Source organism: Diceros bicornis, chromosome 2 (genome assembly GCF_020826845.1).
Source record: "Diceros bicornis minor isolate mBicDic1 chromosome 2, mDicBic1.mat.cur, whole genome shotgun sequence".
In the NCBI taxonomy this organism is placed as follows: Eukaryota; Metazoa; Chordata; class Mammalia; order Perissodactyla; family Rhinocerotidae; genus Diceros; species Diceros bicornis.
In genome coordinates, this window is record NC_080741.1 from 41,402,071 (window position 1) to 41,419,282 (window position 17,212).

The window sequence follows — 17,212 nt, forward strand, 5'->3', positions numbered from 1 at the left end:
TCTTGGGCATGGATCTACACCACTTGTCTCTCGGTGGCCGTGCTGTGGTGACGGCTTACATAAATAAAAAAAAAAAAAAAGAAAGAAAAAAAGAGGAAGATTGGCAACGGATGTTAACTTAGGGGGACTCTTCCTCAGCAAAAAAAAAAAAAGAAAAGAAAGAAAGAAAATAGCTCAAAAGAGTTTACTAAGCAAATGCAAACTGATATCTGATGGCGAGATATCAGCTTGCTCCCTCCTTGCTCCCTTCACCCTCACTATCACTACTGCCCATCACAGATGGCGGGAAGGTGGCCTGTGTGTGCCAGGAGGCAGGGGACACAGACAGGCACACGGAGTCGGGGCACACACAGAGGTGAGGACCTGCAAGGGAGAAGAAGCAGAGGGCCCCGGGGCCCACAGGGCTGGGCTGCAGCTGAGACCCCTGCGCCCAGCGCCTCACTTCCCCTCCTTGGTCCACTGCTCTTCTGGCCTTATAGAGCCCATGGGGCTGGAGATGACAGGCCTGGGGGGAGAGCTACCACAGCTCTCCAGCCTCTGGGCACTTCCAAGCCCAGCGAGCCTCTCCTGGAGATTCTGCATCATGCTCCTACCAAGTCAGGGGGGCCACAGTCCCAGCTCCAGGCTGGGCAGTTTGGTCAGCAAGCTGAGCCTGGGGGTCCCCTCAGTGGAGTCACCTCCCACTGCCCCGGTGGGAAGGCAGCCATCCCTCTTACCCTCATGCCTTCAAATCGGGACAGGGCTCGTAGGGGCCGGAGTGCACGCAATGTCCGCAGCGACTTGATGGGGCCCATCTCAGAAAAGCCCAGGGTGTTGGCCACCAGGCTGATCAGCGAGACCTGTGGGAGGCAAGGTGGGGGTAAGGGCCGTGAGGATACCTCTAGAGACAGGTGGTGGGGCTCCTGGCCCGCCTAAAACAGGGCTGGGTGCGAGAGAGCTAGGAGGCCTTCCCCATGTCCAACCTTTACTATTCCCGGGTGGATCGTCTTCACAGGCTGTCATGCACTGGGCCAGCCCTCCTGGGGCCCAAGATGCTGGGGGCGAGCCAGTGTGTCCTGGCTTTCCGACCTTTACTGAGAGCCTGCCATGTGCACCTCACACACATGGCTGCAATAACCCCATTACCCCCAGGACTCGGAATGCATCAAACCTATTTCACAGGTGAGCAAACTGAGTTCCAAAGCCACCTGCTGGTGTGGAGAGGCAGGGACACAAAGCCTGGGCTTTTGGTCCCCATGTGCTTTCTTCCAAGTCAAATTCTTGGGCTTTTCCCTTCCCTCCCCCAAAGAAGCCTCTTTTGGGAAGGAAGGACTGTCTTGGTTGAGTACGAGCAGACAGACACTCCTGGGGCATTTCCCCAAAGCCGGACTTCACCACATTCTAACATCTTCAAAGCAGGGAGACACAGGTGAAGATTCCATGGTAACAGGAGCCTCAGCTCTCTGTTCCCTCTGTCCCATCCCCACTGGGGCATTTCCACCCAGTGGACTTTATCCTTCTAAAGCTCCATGGGCATCCAGTCCCTTCTTACCTCACTGCTGGCCTGTGATCACAGATTGGAAATGGCCTCCTGCCTGACCTCCCCTGCGATCACGATTAATACCATCCTGGCACTCAGGGCAGCCTGGGGGTGGGGAGAGGGTGGGCTAGGGGCCTGACTCCCCTAGCCTCTTCCCAGGCTTAGGCTTGGAAGCACCGGGTTGGGAGGGGGCTGGGCAGAGGGGCTCGGAGGAGGAAGACTCCCAGGATCGACTTCTGTGTTGCCCCTACTCAGCCCTCGAGGATGCTGGGCTGCAGGTCCCCATTCCTGGAGATGCAGAGAAGCATGTGGAGGACAGGGCTCCAGGGACCAGGTCCAGCGTCCGCCTACCTAGTTACCAGCAAGACACCTTTGTCATCTGTTCTTTCCAGAGCTTGCCCCACCTGCTCCACCCATAGTCCCCCCATCTCAGTTGATGGCAACTCCATCCTTCCAGCTCCTCCGGTCACAAGCCTTGGCGCCATCCTGGCCTCCTCTCTTGTCTCTCACACCCTACAGCCAACCCATCAGGATTTCCTGTTGGCTCTGCCTTCAAAATACATCTGAAGTCCAAACATTTCTCACCACTTCCACTGCCACCATGCTGGCCAGGCCACCGTCATCCTCCCCTGGATTACTGCCACAGCCTCCCAACTCTTCTCTCTGCTTCTGCTAGTTTCTCCCCCTCCCTGACCCTCCAGTGCGATCCTTCAACAACAGGAGTCAGTTCAGGTCACTCTTCTGTTCAAAGCCCTCCAAGGCCTCCCCATTTCACTCTCAATAAAAGCCCAAGTTTTCCAAAGGCTGCACCCCTTCTCTCCCATGCAGTCTGGCCTCATCTCCCGCACTTCTCTTGCTTGCTCACTCTGCGCTGGCCCCTCTGGCCTCCCTGCAGCTCCTCGAGTATGCCGGGCAGGCTCCCACCACCAGGCCTTTGCACTGCTGTTCCAACTTCTGCCTGGAATGTTCTGCAGACATCTGCCTGGCTAACCCCAGCTTCCTTCAAATCTGCTCAAATGTGGCCTCAGCAGGCCCACCCTGGTCAGCCTATTTTAAGGTGTAACGGACACCTTCCCCTCCCCCCGAGTCCTGGCCCTCCTAATCCCTTCCCTTCTCCACTTCCTGCTGCTGCACGGTTCACATCACCTTCTAACTTAATAGAAAACTGGCTTATGATGAGGCTGGTTGTTCAGTCACCTTCCTCCATGCGGGCAGGGCTTTTGTCTATTTTTTCCCCAAGATCCCCAGCTTGCACACAGTAGATGCTCAATAGTTTTTATTGAAAAAGTGCCTGAATGGATCCTGGAAACAACCTTCTCCAGACCTTGAGGCCTGAAGTCCACCTCTACCAGGAAGTGTGGGGGTTGGGGGCAGCATGACCGGTGTCAGGAAAGCTGGATTTCCAGCACTCACTTCCTCCTCCTCGACCTTGGGCAAGGCCCCTCCCGGCTGTGAACCTCGGTTTCCTTCTCCACAGGCTCATTCTCTGATCTTGGGACTGACCGTCTCCTTTGCCCAGCCTCAGCTGTGAGTTCCCCAAGGTGGCAAGTGGTGGGGGGTTGGTGGGCTTCCCCAGGAGTCTTTGCAAACTCCCTCTGGCCTGCCTGGGGGAGTCCCTCAGCAGGCCCAACTTCCCAAGAAGCTGCAGGAACAGCTGGCTGCGGGGGCATCGGGGCAGAGCTGCCAGGATCCCAGGCCTTCCCACGGCCCCTGAGCAGAGAGGCCTCAGGGGTCCCTCCTTCATCTCAGGGAGGCTCCAGGGCTCCAGGCTGTAAGGGCATCTGGAGCTCCCTCTCTCCCTCCCTGCCACCCAGCACACCTCACCCCAACATTAGCATCCTCTCAGCCACTGGGGTTGATAGAAAGAGGCCTGGAATGGAGACCCAATGACCTGGATCTGTCTCCATGCCTACTCTAGCCCAAGGATACTGTCCTGCCGTAGCCATTCAAGGTCTGACCTCCCACCCAGGCCTGGACCCTGGCCGGGCCTACTGGGGGCTGAGCCCTTCCCTTTGGCCTCTGAGTGGGGTGTGGTGACTTAGCACTGGCTTGAGCCTCTTCCGTAACCACAGGAAGGACAGCCCCTGTGGGGGGGCAGAGCCTGATGCCACGCCCAGAAGCCATGGGCACCTTCTGGAAAGCTCTTCCCAATCTGCAGATCCTGATCCACACTCTGTTCTGCAGGACCCACCACAACCTGATGGTGAGCCCTCACTTGAGCCTTTGCCTTTGCCGTGTTCCCTCTGCCCTCAGTGAATGCAGATCCCAGGCTGCTCTGCATCCTGAGTCTCAATTCTTCCCCCTCTGGCTACTCTCCCACTTGAACATGCTCAGGAATCCCGTGTGTGGACCCTGAGCTCACCTGCTTGGCACCCAGCAGTGTCCTGGGGCCCAGGCAGCTGTGGGGCAGGGGCCTCCCACTCCCTCTGCCAACTGAGTGCAAAGAGGACATGCCAACCTCTTCCCCAGGGCCTCCCTGGACACACCCCATGCAGGCAAGCCCTGCCAGCTACCGAATGTCCAGGGCAGCAACCCAGAACCCCTCAGCCAGTGTTCACGGCTCTCCTCCTTTCCACAGGTGACTCCATCGCCTTGCTCATCCTCCCCAAGTGATATCTTCCACCTGAGCCGGGAGGCTCTCCCCTGCCTGCCCAGCATCCCCTCACCAACCCTGCCCGCTCTGGCCTCCAGCTCACTCTCCCCCCTGTACGGACGGCCTCCTCCCGTGTGTGGGCACGAGGCTCTTTACTGGCCATCTGTCTAGCGGGCCTGACAGACACTTCACAGCACGCCGTGGGGAGTGCCACAATGCAGGCTTGTCTGCTGCCCCCTCTTCAGGCCGCCCTGAGAGGGTGAGCCCCGACTCCTGCCCCGGCTCACACCCCTGCCTGGACTGCTCTTCACTGTCCCCCGTGGTGAGTCTAGTCTCCCCCAGAAGCCTGGGGGCTCTGAGGCAGGGCCTAGATCTCCCCCGGCTCCTCTGTCTCCCCAAATTGGGGTCCTGATGGCAGGGCCCAGGCCTCTCCTCCGTGACCCCAGACTCTGGCCTCCTTCCCCTCTGCCTGCCCCATGGCACAGCCGAGCGCCTCCACGTTAGCTTGCGGACTCCCGCCGGCCCCGTCGTTCTGTCCTTCCACCCCTCTGCCTCAGCTCCTCCTTGCACTGGCAATGGGTCCCCCTCCTCTCTTCCCTTCAGGGCCCCACACTCACGTCCACGATGAGGAAATCGAGCCAGCACCAGGCGTTGGTGAAGTACTTCTTGAAGCCGTAGGCCACCCACTTGAGCAGCATCTCCAGCACGAAGACGTAGGTGAACATCTTGTCGGAATACTCGAGCAGGACCTTGATGGTCTTCCGCTCCTCCAGGTAGATGTCCTCGAAGGCCTGCAGAGCAGGCCGGACAAGGTGGACATGACGTCCTGACCACTACCAACCCCAGCCGGCACCAGGCTTCATCTCTAACAATAAGTGCCGCCCAGGAGGGCGGGGAGCAGAGGTGAGAGGTGTAGTGGAGGGGGTTTCCCTGCGGTCAGCGCTGGACTACCTCAGGCTGCTCTCCAGGGCGCGTGTGTACCACGTGGGCCATGAACCCATCTTACGTGGTATATGGACAACAAGGCAGAATGCTAGTGAGAATGCAGCTTCCTTCACAGAAAGAGCAAGTCTCAGCTCTGGCCTAGTGCATCTTCCAGACCTTTCTAAGGCTTGCTGATCTCCCACTTTATTTATTTATTTATTTTTAAAGATTTTATTTATTTATTTTTTCCCCCCAAAGCCCCAGTAGATAGTTGTATGTCACAGCTGCACATCCTTCTACTTGCTGTATGTGGGACACGGCCTCAACATGGCCGGAGAAGCGGTGCGTTGGTGCGCACCCAGGATCTGAACCCGGGCCGCCAGCAGTGGAGCGCGCGCACTTAACCGCTAAGCCACGGGGCCAGCCCTGATCTCCCACTTTAACAAGGAGAAAGGGCCTGCAGGCTTGGCTCACAGCCTGAAGCTGGGAACGACACAAAATTTTTTGTTTTCACTCCACTTCATTTTTACTCTATTTACTTTATAGTTACCTAATTTTCATGGGAAACAATATTGGTTTCCAATTATAATAATCATTAGAATTTTCCCTTTGCAACAAATTTATTTAAACAAACAAAAACCGGTAAGAGTTGATCTAAAGCAAAATTGTAAATAAATGATAGTAAAGGCAGTTCGTAGAGAGGAAGTTCAGGAAACACAGGACTAGATAAAGTTAAACCTCCTGCAATCCTCGGAATCTAGGGGTCAAAGTTCCTAAAATGCTAGTTGTGTCTTTCTCTACCTCCTTGTTCCTGCCTCAACCCAAATTCCTGAGCCAACAGAGAAACTCTGACGGCTGCCAGCTGCCCTCTTCCACCTCAGTCTTCTGATCTGTACCTGCTTCTCTCCAGTTACTTCTCCCGGTCAGAGTGTGCTCTGAGGCTCCCAGTCTAGGCAACTGGACACGTCACTGAGGGCCCTGGGGAGCTGCTTCCACCCAGGCTCTGGGCCTCCCTGTCTGACTGCAGGGCCTCTGTGAGCCGCAGTGGTCCAGGAGGCCAGCGCTGTCAGCAGTGCCGAAGTACGCACTGCTGAGTCAGGCATATGGCTAATCTGGTCAGTGTAGACGGGACAACAGGATAATTCAGGTCCCCAAATGGACTTTGGGAGTTGTTCAAGCTAAAACGTAGGTGTGTTTTTTTCTGATTATAAAAATGTGTGCCTCTTATAAAAAATTAAATAATATAGAAATTATAAAAAAGAGAATAAAAGGCGCCTCCAATTTCAGGACACTGCTAACATTTAGATGAACATTCTTTTTGACACTATTTGTGTGTATATGTAAGCACACAATTTTATAAGATACACTAAATATTTTGCTTTGAAATTTCTTTTTCCACGAAACAATCTTTTGTGAACATTCATCTACTCAATAATGTGAATATATACAATATCATTCTTTTTAAAGGTTGCATAATATTTCATCATTATTATTTTTTTTGTGTGTGAGGAAGATCAGCCCTGAGCTAACATCTGATGCCAATCCTCCTCTTCGGTTTTTTTTTTTTTTTTTTTGCTGAGGAAGACTGGCCCTGGGCTAACATCCATGCCCATCTTCCTCCACTTTATATGGGAGGCTGCCACAGCATGGCTTGACAAGCAGTGCGTCAGTGCATGCCCAGGATCCGAACCTGCGAACCCCAGGCCGCTGAAGCAGAGCACACGCACTTAACTGCTTGCGCCACCAGGCCAGCCTCAATATTTCATTATTTGCATATACTACTGTTTATTTAGCCAATAACCCTATTAATGAACATTTCTGTTGTTTCCAAATTTATCCCTAGTAGAAACAACATTGCAATGAACAACATGTCTGATTATCTGTTGAGGATAAATTTCTAGAATTGGGATGTCAGGTCAAAGGTACACTTTTGGTACAGATTGGGAATGGGACCTCCAGAAGGGGACACCAACTCACACTCCCTCCACAGTGCAAGAAGGTGGCTCTTCCCCCACCACTCCACCCACACTGGGGGCGCTTCTCCTTTGTCACTTTTCCTAGCCTAATAAACAAAAATTGTATTTTGTTACATTTTTATTTACTTTATTACTAGTGATGCTGACTCGGATATTTGTGGTGTTCCCCTTGTGAATTGTCTGTTCATCTCCTTTGCCTATTTTTTCACTTGAGCTTCTGGTTTATTTGGGGACATTAACTCTTTATTTGATTCACTTTATCCTAGTTGTGTGCCTTTAAATCTTGTTTACCATACTGAAGTTCTATACTTCATTTTTATTTATTATTACATCATTTAATATCATTATATTGTTTATTATGATTTTCATTTCATAAAACCTTTGGCATCATGTTAAGAAAGCCCTTGCCTATTCCAAAGCCAGAAAAAAAATGACTCTTCTTTTCTTTTCTTTTTTTAACTTTCTGGTTTCATTGTTTTATATTACGATTTAAAAAATCTAACATATTTGGATAAAGAGCAAATGTCCATTTGAATATTTTTTCAGAGTGGCTTGTCAACTGTCCCAACACTTTATTAAAGAATCCACTTCAAATCCACAGAAGTCAATGTTATCACATACTACATTTCTGTATTTACTTAAATCTATTTCAGACCTCTCTATGTGGTTCCACTGCTCTCTCTGTCTATTCCTGAATTAGTATCATATGAATTTTGCCTGGCCATTTTTCGTAATTTTCAAGATAATCTTTAGCAATATTTTGTCATATTCCCTCAAAAATGTTTGAAATTTATTGTTATTACATTGAATATGTTAACTACTTTAGGGACTAATACGGTCTTCCTACCCAAGACTAGAGTATATTTATAGTGTGTTTATCTATTTATTTGTCTTCTTTTACACTCCTTAGTCAAGTGTTTAGTTTTCTTCATCTACCTCTTATACATTTCATGTTATATTTATTCTCATTTATTTTATGTTTACAATGCCTGGCATGTGAGGAATATTCAAGAAATTTTACTTGTGACTAAATGGTTTCTGTTAGTATAACACAACAACAACAGCCACAATTCTTTGTATATTTATTATATAGCTGGCCACATCATGTTTTTTTTTTGTTTTTTTGGTGAGGAAGATTAGCCCTGAGCTAACATCTGTTGCCAATCCTCCTCTTTTTGCTGAGGAAGATTGGCCCTGGGCTAACATCTGTGCCCATCTTCCTCTACTTTACATGTGGGATGCCACCACAGCATGGCTCGATAAGTGGTGATAAGTCTGTGCCTGGGATCTGAACCTACAAACCCCAGGCCTCTGAAGCAGAGTGCGTGAACTTAACCACTATGCCACCAGGCCAGGCCCCCACATCACGTTTTTAATAGGTTTTAAAATTTTTCTAGGCAATCATTATCTACAATTAATGATATATTTCTATTTATTTCTATTATTTTTTTACTCTCATTTTATACTTGACTATATTAACTTCAATTCTTCTATTTTCCAATTTTTATACTGTTATGTTTAATTTTCTTGATTAATTGCACTGGCTAGTACTTCAAGATTACTATTAAATAATGAACAATAGCTAAAAAGTAGTTAAATCATCCTTTTTCTTCTTCTTGACTTTACTAAAAGTCTTTCAGGTGCTTTACTACTAATAAGGATGATAGAAGTTAATTTGAGAGTAAGTTTTTCACTAAATTAAGGAAATATATTTTATTTCTATTCTTAACATTAAGTTTTAAAAATCAGGCATTCATTGAGATAATTGTATGGTTTTTCATCTTTCTCCTACTCATATAAATAGATTTCCTAATTTGGTACCATTCTGACTTTTTAGAATATACTTAGCTATGACTTATTTAATGTTTTAAATATATTGCTGGATCCTATTAGCATGTATTTTAAGATTTCTGCATCACTATTCATAAGTATGGAGTTTGAAAACTGATCTATAGTTTTCCTTTTGGTTTACTTAAGGTTTTAAAAATCAGCATTATTTAGCTTTCAAAAAAAGGATTTATAGACTTTCCATCTTTTTATTATATGCTAGAATATTTTAAATAGGATTGGAATTATTTTCTTCCTTGAGAATGTGAAAGAATCCACTCTTGGAGATGTGAGAGATTAGACGAGCTAGTGGTTTATCTATTGAATTTTTCAAGGAATCAGCTTTGGAATTTTATCATACTATTTATTTTCTGATTCATTAATTTATGTTTTTATTTTATTAATTACTTCCTTTGCTTTCCTTAAGATTATTTTGTTATTATATTTCTAATTTCTTGAGTTAAATAATTAATTAATTTACATTCTTTCCATTTAATAATAAAAGTGTTTAAGTCTATGAATTTTACTTTTATTACAGTTTTGGCTGCTTCCCACATGCAGTATTCTCAATATTGTTATTTTCTAGCTTTTGCCCCCTAGTCATGGTTTTTTCCTCTACTTCTATTTTTCCTTTCTTATTTTTCTAGATTTCAGGTGGACAGAACTGGTTGATTCATAATCTTTGATTTATAACACACCCTCATCCTTGGGCCATAGTCTATTTTATTTATTTTCTTACTTATTAATATAATAAACATCCATGAACCTACTACCAAGCTATTTTCTGTTTGATTTAAGGTTTGTTTAAGAATGACTTTTACATTTCTAAGGGTTTTTTTTTAATCTTTCTATTTTTGCTATATCTAGCAGTTTCCTTTTCTGTAAAATAGGCTTAATAATAGTACCTACTGCATAGGGTAATTGTGAGAACTAAATGAATTAATGTTTGTCAGATGTTTACAACAGGGTCTGGCACACAATGCATACTATGTAAGTGTTAGTTATTATTTTTATTATTATTAGGTTAGATCAAATTTATTAATTGTATATATTTTTTGGATTTTTCATTGTCTTGTGTTTCTACTTGATTTGTCAAGAACTAATATAAGTCTGGTAAAATCTCCCTGTACTATTACACCGTTGCCACTTTTTTTCTGTTTTTTTTTTAACCCCAATGGTTTTTGCTTTATATAAGTGCTATGCAACCCCAAGCAAATATATTCATAATAGTTATATTTTTATTATAGGTTGGACCCTCTTTGTTTTATCTCAAGCTTTTTACCTTGAATTCAGCCTTGTTTAATATTAACAGACAAAAACACTCTCATTTTTGTTGTCATTGTTTGCATTTGCCTGATATATCTTATTATTTCACTTTTAATATTTCTGAGTCACATTGTTTCAGAGAGCACATGGCTGAGGTTTTTTTTAATCCATTCAGAGTCCTTTTCTTTTAAAAGATGAATTTTATCCAGTTACATTTATTATTAAGACACATGTTTGATCTTGCCTCTGCCATATTATTTTCTGTTTCCTGATTTAATGCTTCCTTGTTGCTTCTTTTTTCTCCTATCTTTTGCTGTAAGATCTCTGTTTTCTTTAAAAAATTTTCCCTCCAGCAATTTGGAAGAGATATAGTCTGCTTTCTGTTAAACAAGTTTGTAACTTTAAATAGCACATTCAGACTTCTTTTTCTCAATATATCATTGACATGGTTTTTTTTAAACAGTGCTTGGCTGTCTATCCTGATTAGATTCACCATTCGCTTGCCAAAACTCCTCCTCACTTATGCCAGGCTGAGCTTTTCCTCCACAGCCCAGCCTAAATGGCTCTGGCTGCCCTTGTTTGTGGCTGTTTAAAAACAAAACTCGTTAACATATTGTCAAATTCATCCTTTGAATCCTACAGAGAATTGGCTCTAGCTGCCGATGGTAAAACAGCATGCAGCCTGCAAATCATGGCTCCAGGCCCACTCTGGAATAGGGGTGAGGTAGTACAGGGTAGATGGGACGCCCAGAGCTTTAGAAGTGACACCCACACTGCCTCCCCATGACTTGGCCCCAGAGGAGGCGGCAGACTGGAGGCACACAGCCTCGGACCAAAGTGGCCCTCTCCCACTCTGTGGTCCAAAGCATCCCCTGTTAGTTGCTCATCCATGTGGTTCTGACCTCCCTAACAACATCAGGTGCTTACTCGCCCTGGGCCAGAAAAGTTTCTGTTTGTTCTGCCTTCTTGATCCCCTCTCTTCCTGCTCACCAGCACCTTCCAGAACCCTCTATAGGGTTATTCCTTCTCTTCGGAGAAGGGCTCTAACAGGTCAGAAGTAGGGTGCTTGGGAGCCAGATGGGGCATCCATGGAGGGCCTCACTGCTCCTCCTCGCCTCACCAAACTTCCCTGTTCTCCACAGTCCAGCTCCATCTGCTTCCTCCAGGGAGTCTTCCTGGTTGCTCCAGTTCCCCCTGACCTCCCATCACCCTGAGTCATCTCCATTCTTGCCCAGCTCTCTCTCTTAAGCCAACCTCTGACTATCTCAAACCTGCTGAATCTGGTTTTCCCAACTAGACTGGGAACCCGAGGCCAGTCTGAGGTCTCCTCCTCCCATTGCTCCCCAGTGGCTCACAGGACTAGATACAAGGAGAGCTTAGAAACGACCTATTGAACAAATGGAAGGTCAAGACAAAGGACTCTGGAATCTGACTGTCTGGGTTCAAATACCACCTCTGCTGCTTGTGAGTGGTGGGCTTGGGCAAGTTACTGAATGTTTCTACAAAGGGTTGTTGTGGGGATTAAATGTGATAACGTGTGAACCATACAGCTTGGCCTCTAGCCCTAGAAGACATAGGATAAGTGGAGCTACCACTGTAGTATCAGCCAGCGTTGTTAATTGCATTGAAACGGTCTGACAGAGTGCCTGATGCTGTGTGCAGGTGGGTATGTCACCAGAGCTCTGGTGTGCGAGGCTGGTGACCTGCAACCTATGCCAGCTGTGCACTGTGACCTGGGGCAAATCATTTCCCTTTTGTGGAACAAGGGGGCCTGGACAGACGACCTCTGTGACCCCTTCCTGCTCTGATCTCCATATGTGGTGTGGGTGTTGAGAGTTTGTGAGTTGATCCCTGATCTGGGGCCCTGGTGGTGCATGTTCAGTAGAAGCTCTGCCCCAGTTTCTGGCCTGGCTTTCCAGCTGGAGACCTCCTTTCCCTGCCCTCCCCTCTTGCTCCATCCCTTCATGCCCAACCCTGCATCCCCAGGAGGGTACCAGTGCTCCACTGCTGAGCAGGATCATGAAGATGATGAACGTCTCGAACCAGCTGTGCTCCACGATGCGGTAGCAGGTCTTGCGCAGCCGCCACCAGACCTTCCCTGGGGCCTGCGTGGTGTCCACTGCGCAGCAGGGACAGCGCCGGACACAGCCTATGGGGGAGGGTGAGGGGTGAGGCCCAGACCAGGGCCTGTGAATGCCCACGTCTTAGGGCAGAAGGTTGGATGGTTGAAGGAATGACTGAGAGGAAGAGGTTACACTGATGGAGTAATGAACAGGGCAATGTGGTGGGTGGGGCCATGGCGGGGGTAGGGGGTGAGGAAGACTGCGGGTGCATCCGCAAGGGTCCACATTCAGCAGGTACTCTGTGGAGAGGCCGGATGGACTAGGCACCCAGAGAGTGGGTGAGGGGCTTGGCAGGTCTGAGCAGGGGCAAGGCTGGGCTTGGGATGGGCTCCAGTCTGTCCTCTGCTCACCTGGGAAACCCTCCCCCCCAGGGGAATGTTCCAGCTGCCCTCCGGATATACCACCAATTCATAAAAGCTATAGATGCCAATCACCAACATGGCCACATGTCACACCCATGAGTATTTACAGAGGGCCTACTATACGCCAGGCACCATGCCAGGGCCTGGGGGGACCGGGGTGAATACAATGCAGTCCCTGATGCTGTGGGGGCATAGAGTTGTGCCACCACCCCACAAATGCAGTGTCACCAGTCAGTCCTTAGTGCAGCTGACCCACAGCTGCCTAGCCCAGCACACCGTGAGCAGACTCGCATGACTCAGGGCACGGGCAGATGGAGGGGCTTCCAGGGTGATGAGGAATGGAGGAGAGGGGCAGACATCCGGGTCAGGGTAGGGTTCCCTGGGCCCCGAGGACCTGCTGGTCCTCCTGCTCCTCTGGGAGGGGCTGAGGCTGGGCCAAGGGCCACCCAGGGCAGTACCTTCGGTGAAGCAGTCCTCCGGATCCTTGTTGTCCTCACCGAGGTCGGGGATCTGCTCCATAAGGTCAGCAGTGTTGGTCATGTCTGCTGTGCTCCCCTCAGAGTAGCTGTCCTCGTGGGTCTGTGGGCAGGGTGGGTGAAGGGTGAGTGTGGGCTGTGTAGCCTCCAGCCTCGAGCCTAGAGTCCTGGGAAGCCTGGGGCTCCCTGAGGGGAAGTGCCCAGACTATCCTCCATTGCACATCCTGGGGGTCTGAGCCTGGGGGGTGGGTGGGAACCTGCCATGGAGCCCACCTAGGGCCAGTCAGGGCTGAGATGAGGCTGGACCTCTGGGCTCTTGGGTCTGTAGTTCTGGTCTGCTGGAGTCTAGGGCAGGGGTGCAGGGGCTGTGATGGGGTTCTGGGAAAACACTGGGGATGGGGACTGCGTCTAGCTGGAAACAAAACAGACATGGGGCGGCAACATGGACACACACTGGGACATGGACACACATGGTAGCTTTGCACATGCAGAGGAAACAGGCATGCCACACCCAGAACAGTCAGAACCAGGATCACAGGCACACATAGAACAGGCCAGTGACCCAGCCCACGTTTCTTGCCCAATTCATATGGGTGCTGACGTGATGCGCAGAGCCAGGAGTAAGAGTGAGAAGGTCCCGGAAACTTCCCTACCTGGCCACGCAGGGTGCTGCTGCCCTGACCTCGCAGACCTGATTATAGAGAGGCATGTGCATGCGGCGTGCCCTTGTGAGTGTCACGTGTGGGGCCAGTGTTGAGGGTGCTATAGTGGCCACTGCCAGTGCTCTGCCCAGTTCCCCTCTATTAGGCCAGGGCACCTGTTCCTAGCCGCTGTGAACACTGGCTGCTTAGCCAGCCCCTTCTCCAGAAAATTGTCTTCAGCCAGGAAGCTGCCATTCTGGAAATGGCTTGGAGGTTACAAGCCAAGGCAGGGGTGGCTGACACCCAGTGATGCACTGATATGGGAACACAAAAGGCCAGCCCCTGCCTTGGGCTGGGACAATGCCGTGGTCAGTTCATGCTCCAGAGCTCCCCACTGGACCAGAACCCGGCTGCCACGCCTGGAGGAGCCTCTTCCTCTGCCTCATCCTGCTCCTCTCACTTCCGGGTTTCTCCAGAGAGCAATCCCTCAATAAATCATTTGCCCAAGAAGCCCGTCTCTGGCTCGGCTTCCAGGAATCCACCCTAAGGACAGGTGTGGCAGGGGGTTCTCTGAAGGAAGGGAAGCCTTCATTGGCTTCAGATCACATCTAAATCCCCCAGCTCAGTCGGCCCGCCTCATGCCGCTCAGGCTCTGGCTCCACTTAGAGACGGCTGGTTTGAGCATCATGCCTCTGCTCCTAAACCTGCCTTCTTTTCTCTTCCTTCCGTGACTCACTCAGCCCGTGTCGCAGGTCCTCTTTAACTTTGAGGTTTGCGATGGAGAAAGGCTGGATCCCGGTAGGAAAGTAGAGAGGGCTCCTCCATGCAGGGTGGAGCCGTGGCCTGAGGGATGAGGCTCTGCATTTTGTGGTGCCCCGTGCCTTTGAGGGTCCCTCCCTTCTCCTTCCAGCTTCGTTGTGAGGCACTGAGCTGGGAAAGGCACAAGCTGGAGGAGGTCTTCATGCTGCTTTTCTTTTCAGACACTGGAGCTGTCTAAGGTACTCAGGGATGTCACGTTCTCAGGATCCCACTGCAGGAGAGATGAAGGGTCCTTCTCCTAGGAAAGGGCCACCCACCTTGCTTTCCCTTCTATAGGTCCCACTGTGAACTGATCTGAAGAGAGGAACGAGTTTCAACATTCCAGTATGATAGCCCCTTCTTTCCTTGACTTTCTGCCCCTCTCATGTCTTCCTGTTCCCACATGCCTTTATGTGTCAGACCCTCCAGGGGTAGAAGTGTGACCTGCACAGTCAGTATGATGATCCCACTGGTCCCTGCTGCAAAGCTGGCCATGACTGCAAAGCCTTCTATGAGCCCATCCCATGAAAGGGACAAGGCAAAGGAGAAATGTTTTGTTGGAGCAAGTCACAACTACTGGACTGAGGGCTGCAGGGCAATGGCACCCCAGCACTGTCTCTGAACACGTGCCCTCCACCTTCCATGGTGCTTGGTGTGAGCTGGGATGGGGGTGTGGGGTGGGGGTGTAGTCAGCAGTGCCATAATCCCTTAGCTTGGGGGTTGCAAACTTACGGGCCAGGCAGGTAATGGAATGAAGTCAGGTAGGTGGGGTCAGTGGCAAACCAGCCAGCTCCAGCCGGTGTCAAGGGGGCGGTTACCACTCGTCTCCAGCAGGGCTGCCCCTCTACTTTCTTTTCAACAGAAGCCAGAATTCAGATTTTTTTTTTAATTTATTTTTTCCCCCAAAGCCCCAGTAGGTAGTTGTGTGTCACAGCTGCACATCCTTCTAGTTGCTGTATGTGGGACGTGGCCTCAGCATGGCCGGAGAAGCAGTGCGTCGGTGTGCGCCCGGGATCCGAACCCTGGGCCGCCCGCAGCGGAGCGCGTGCACTTAACCGCTAAGCTACGGGGCCGGCCGGAGAATGCAGATTTTTTACATAAAATCTCCTGGGTTTTAAATGTTGGTAGCTAACTCAAATTAAAATCCTTTTGCGGCTGGAACAAAACCCTCTAGTAGGCTTCCCATTCGCTGCCTCTGCTTTAGTCCAGGTGAGAAGCAGCTGGTGGCCAATGTGCCAAGAACTTGTTCTTAAAGACCTCAAAGCCCCCTGGGATGGGGCCCTTCACAGGACAAACATTTGCCAAATAGGACCGAAGCACAGGAGCCTAATGACGAGAGGTGAACACACGGAGATGTCAGGTTAGTCCTGCATCGGGGTCCTGGGCTGGCTGCTTCCAGAATCTCCCTGTGGCTCTGGGCCCCAGCCACCCCTCCCCCGTCAGGCGAGGGCTGCCCACGCTCCCCTCTGCAGACCGGTCTCCCACGTGGCCCGTGATAGCGGCTGTGATCCCACCAGCAAATGCAGGCGTGTGCCCGGGACCTCTCCTGGCCTGGCTCCAGCCCAAGCAGCAGTGCCCGCCGGCTTCAGGGACAAAGGTGTGCGTTACCTCACTGCACCCTGGGGCCCGGGGCTCCGCTTGCCGCTGCTGCCGCCTTTCTGCCAGAGCAGCACTGGCCTCACAGGCTCTGGAGGAGGTGGTCTCTGACACCTGGCTCCAGGCCCTGGGCTCTGGGAGGGCCTCTGGGCCGCCGGACGCAGGCTGGGATTCCTGCTGAAGAGAACCCCAGCCTGTGAGCTACCTGGCCAAAGCGTTTCCAGGGCCCTGGTTCTGCTTCAGGCCCTGCCCATGCACTGGGGCATTGCCTCCTGCCCTCTCCATGGGGCCTCATCTCACTGATGACCCCTCCCTCGGGGGCCCTGAGTAGGTGGATGGGAGGCTCCTGGTAGGTCCAGGCAAAGGACCTATAGCCAGACAAAGCTTCTGGCCAGCCTGGCATAAATCTGCCCCTCCTCCCACTCCCTGGAAGAGTGCAGCTAGGCCGTGATGCACAGCTCCCAGTGCTGGCAACTCCACTTAGGAAGGACATGCTGACGTCCCCCATGAGTTCCCATGGCACCCCCAGCTTGCGCATGTGCACCGGCATGTGCACATATACACGCATGCACACACACGTGCGCACGCACACACACACACACGCCCCAGGGAGCCAGAATCAACAAGCTCAAGAGAAGGAAAGGAGAAGGAAAAGGAAGGGCAGCTGGAATCCACTCCTGTGCTGGGTGCATCCTGAGATAATTGGAAGCCGTGGTCCTGGCAACACCAACACTCCCCCTCCCCCAACTCACACTGTCACTGTCCCCCAGCCTGACTAAAAGGGCCGAAGCTGGCCTCTGGGACCACAGGGAGGCAGGAGGATGTGGAACCAAGCCTGGAGCCTCAGATCAAATTCCATGCGTGGGGAGCAGCTGCTCTTCATGGCCAGACTCACTCAGGGCAGGCTCAGAGGAGGCGGCCAGGATGGGCCCAACTCAACAGAGAGAACCAGTCCTCACTGTTTGCCTAAAGACCTAAGGAGAAGCCATTCGAGCCTGGCTCAGGCCACGGGAAAACTGAGGGAGCAGGGTGGAGGTGTGGGGGGCAAGGTCTCTTTTGTCCAGACTCTGGTTCTAAGTGTTAAAAATAACAGGTTGGGAGATAAGATAGT

At 50.5% G+C, this 17,212-nt stretch overlaps 1 protein-coding gene across 4 annotated transcripts in view; it reads right to left on the bottom strand.

Annotated features, from left to right (window-relative positions):
- The window catches only part of SCN5A (sodium voltage-gated channel alpha subunit 5), a 100,366-nt gene that overhangs the window by 13,567 nt on the left and 69,587 nt on the right, over positions 1-17,212 (bottom strand). For 3 of the 4 annotated variants that reach the window (XM_058555439.1, XM_058555437.1, XM_058555436.1), the window contains 4 exons: positions 13,049-13,169; positions 12,100-12,254; positions 4,730-4,903; positions 717-839 (listed from right to left, as the gene is read on the bottom strand). In XM_058555439.1, coding sequence (XP_058411422.1) covers positions 717-839; positions 4,730-4,903; positions 12,100-12,254; positions 13,049-13,169 — 573 coding nt within the window. Of the gene's footprint in view, positions 1-716; positions 840-4,729; positions 4,904-12,099; positions 12,255-13,048; positions 13,170-16,113; positions 16,279-17,212 lie in introns of all 4 variants that reach the window. The other variant, XM_058555442.1, reaches the window with a different exon arrangement.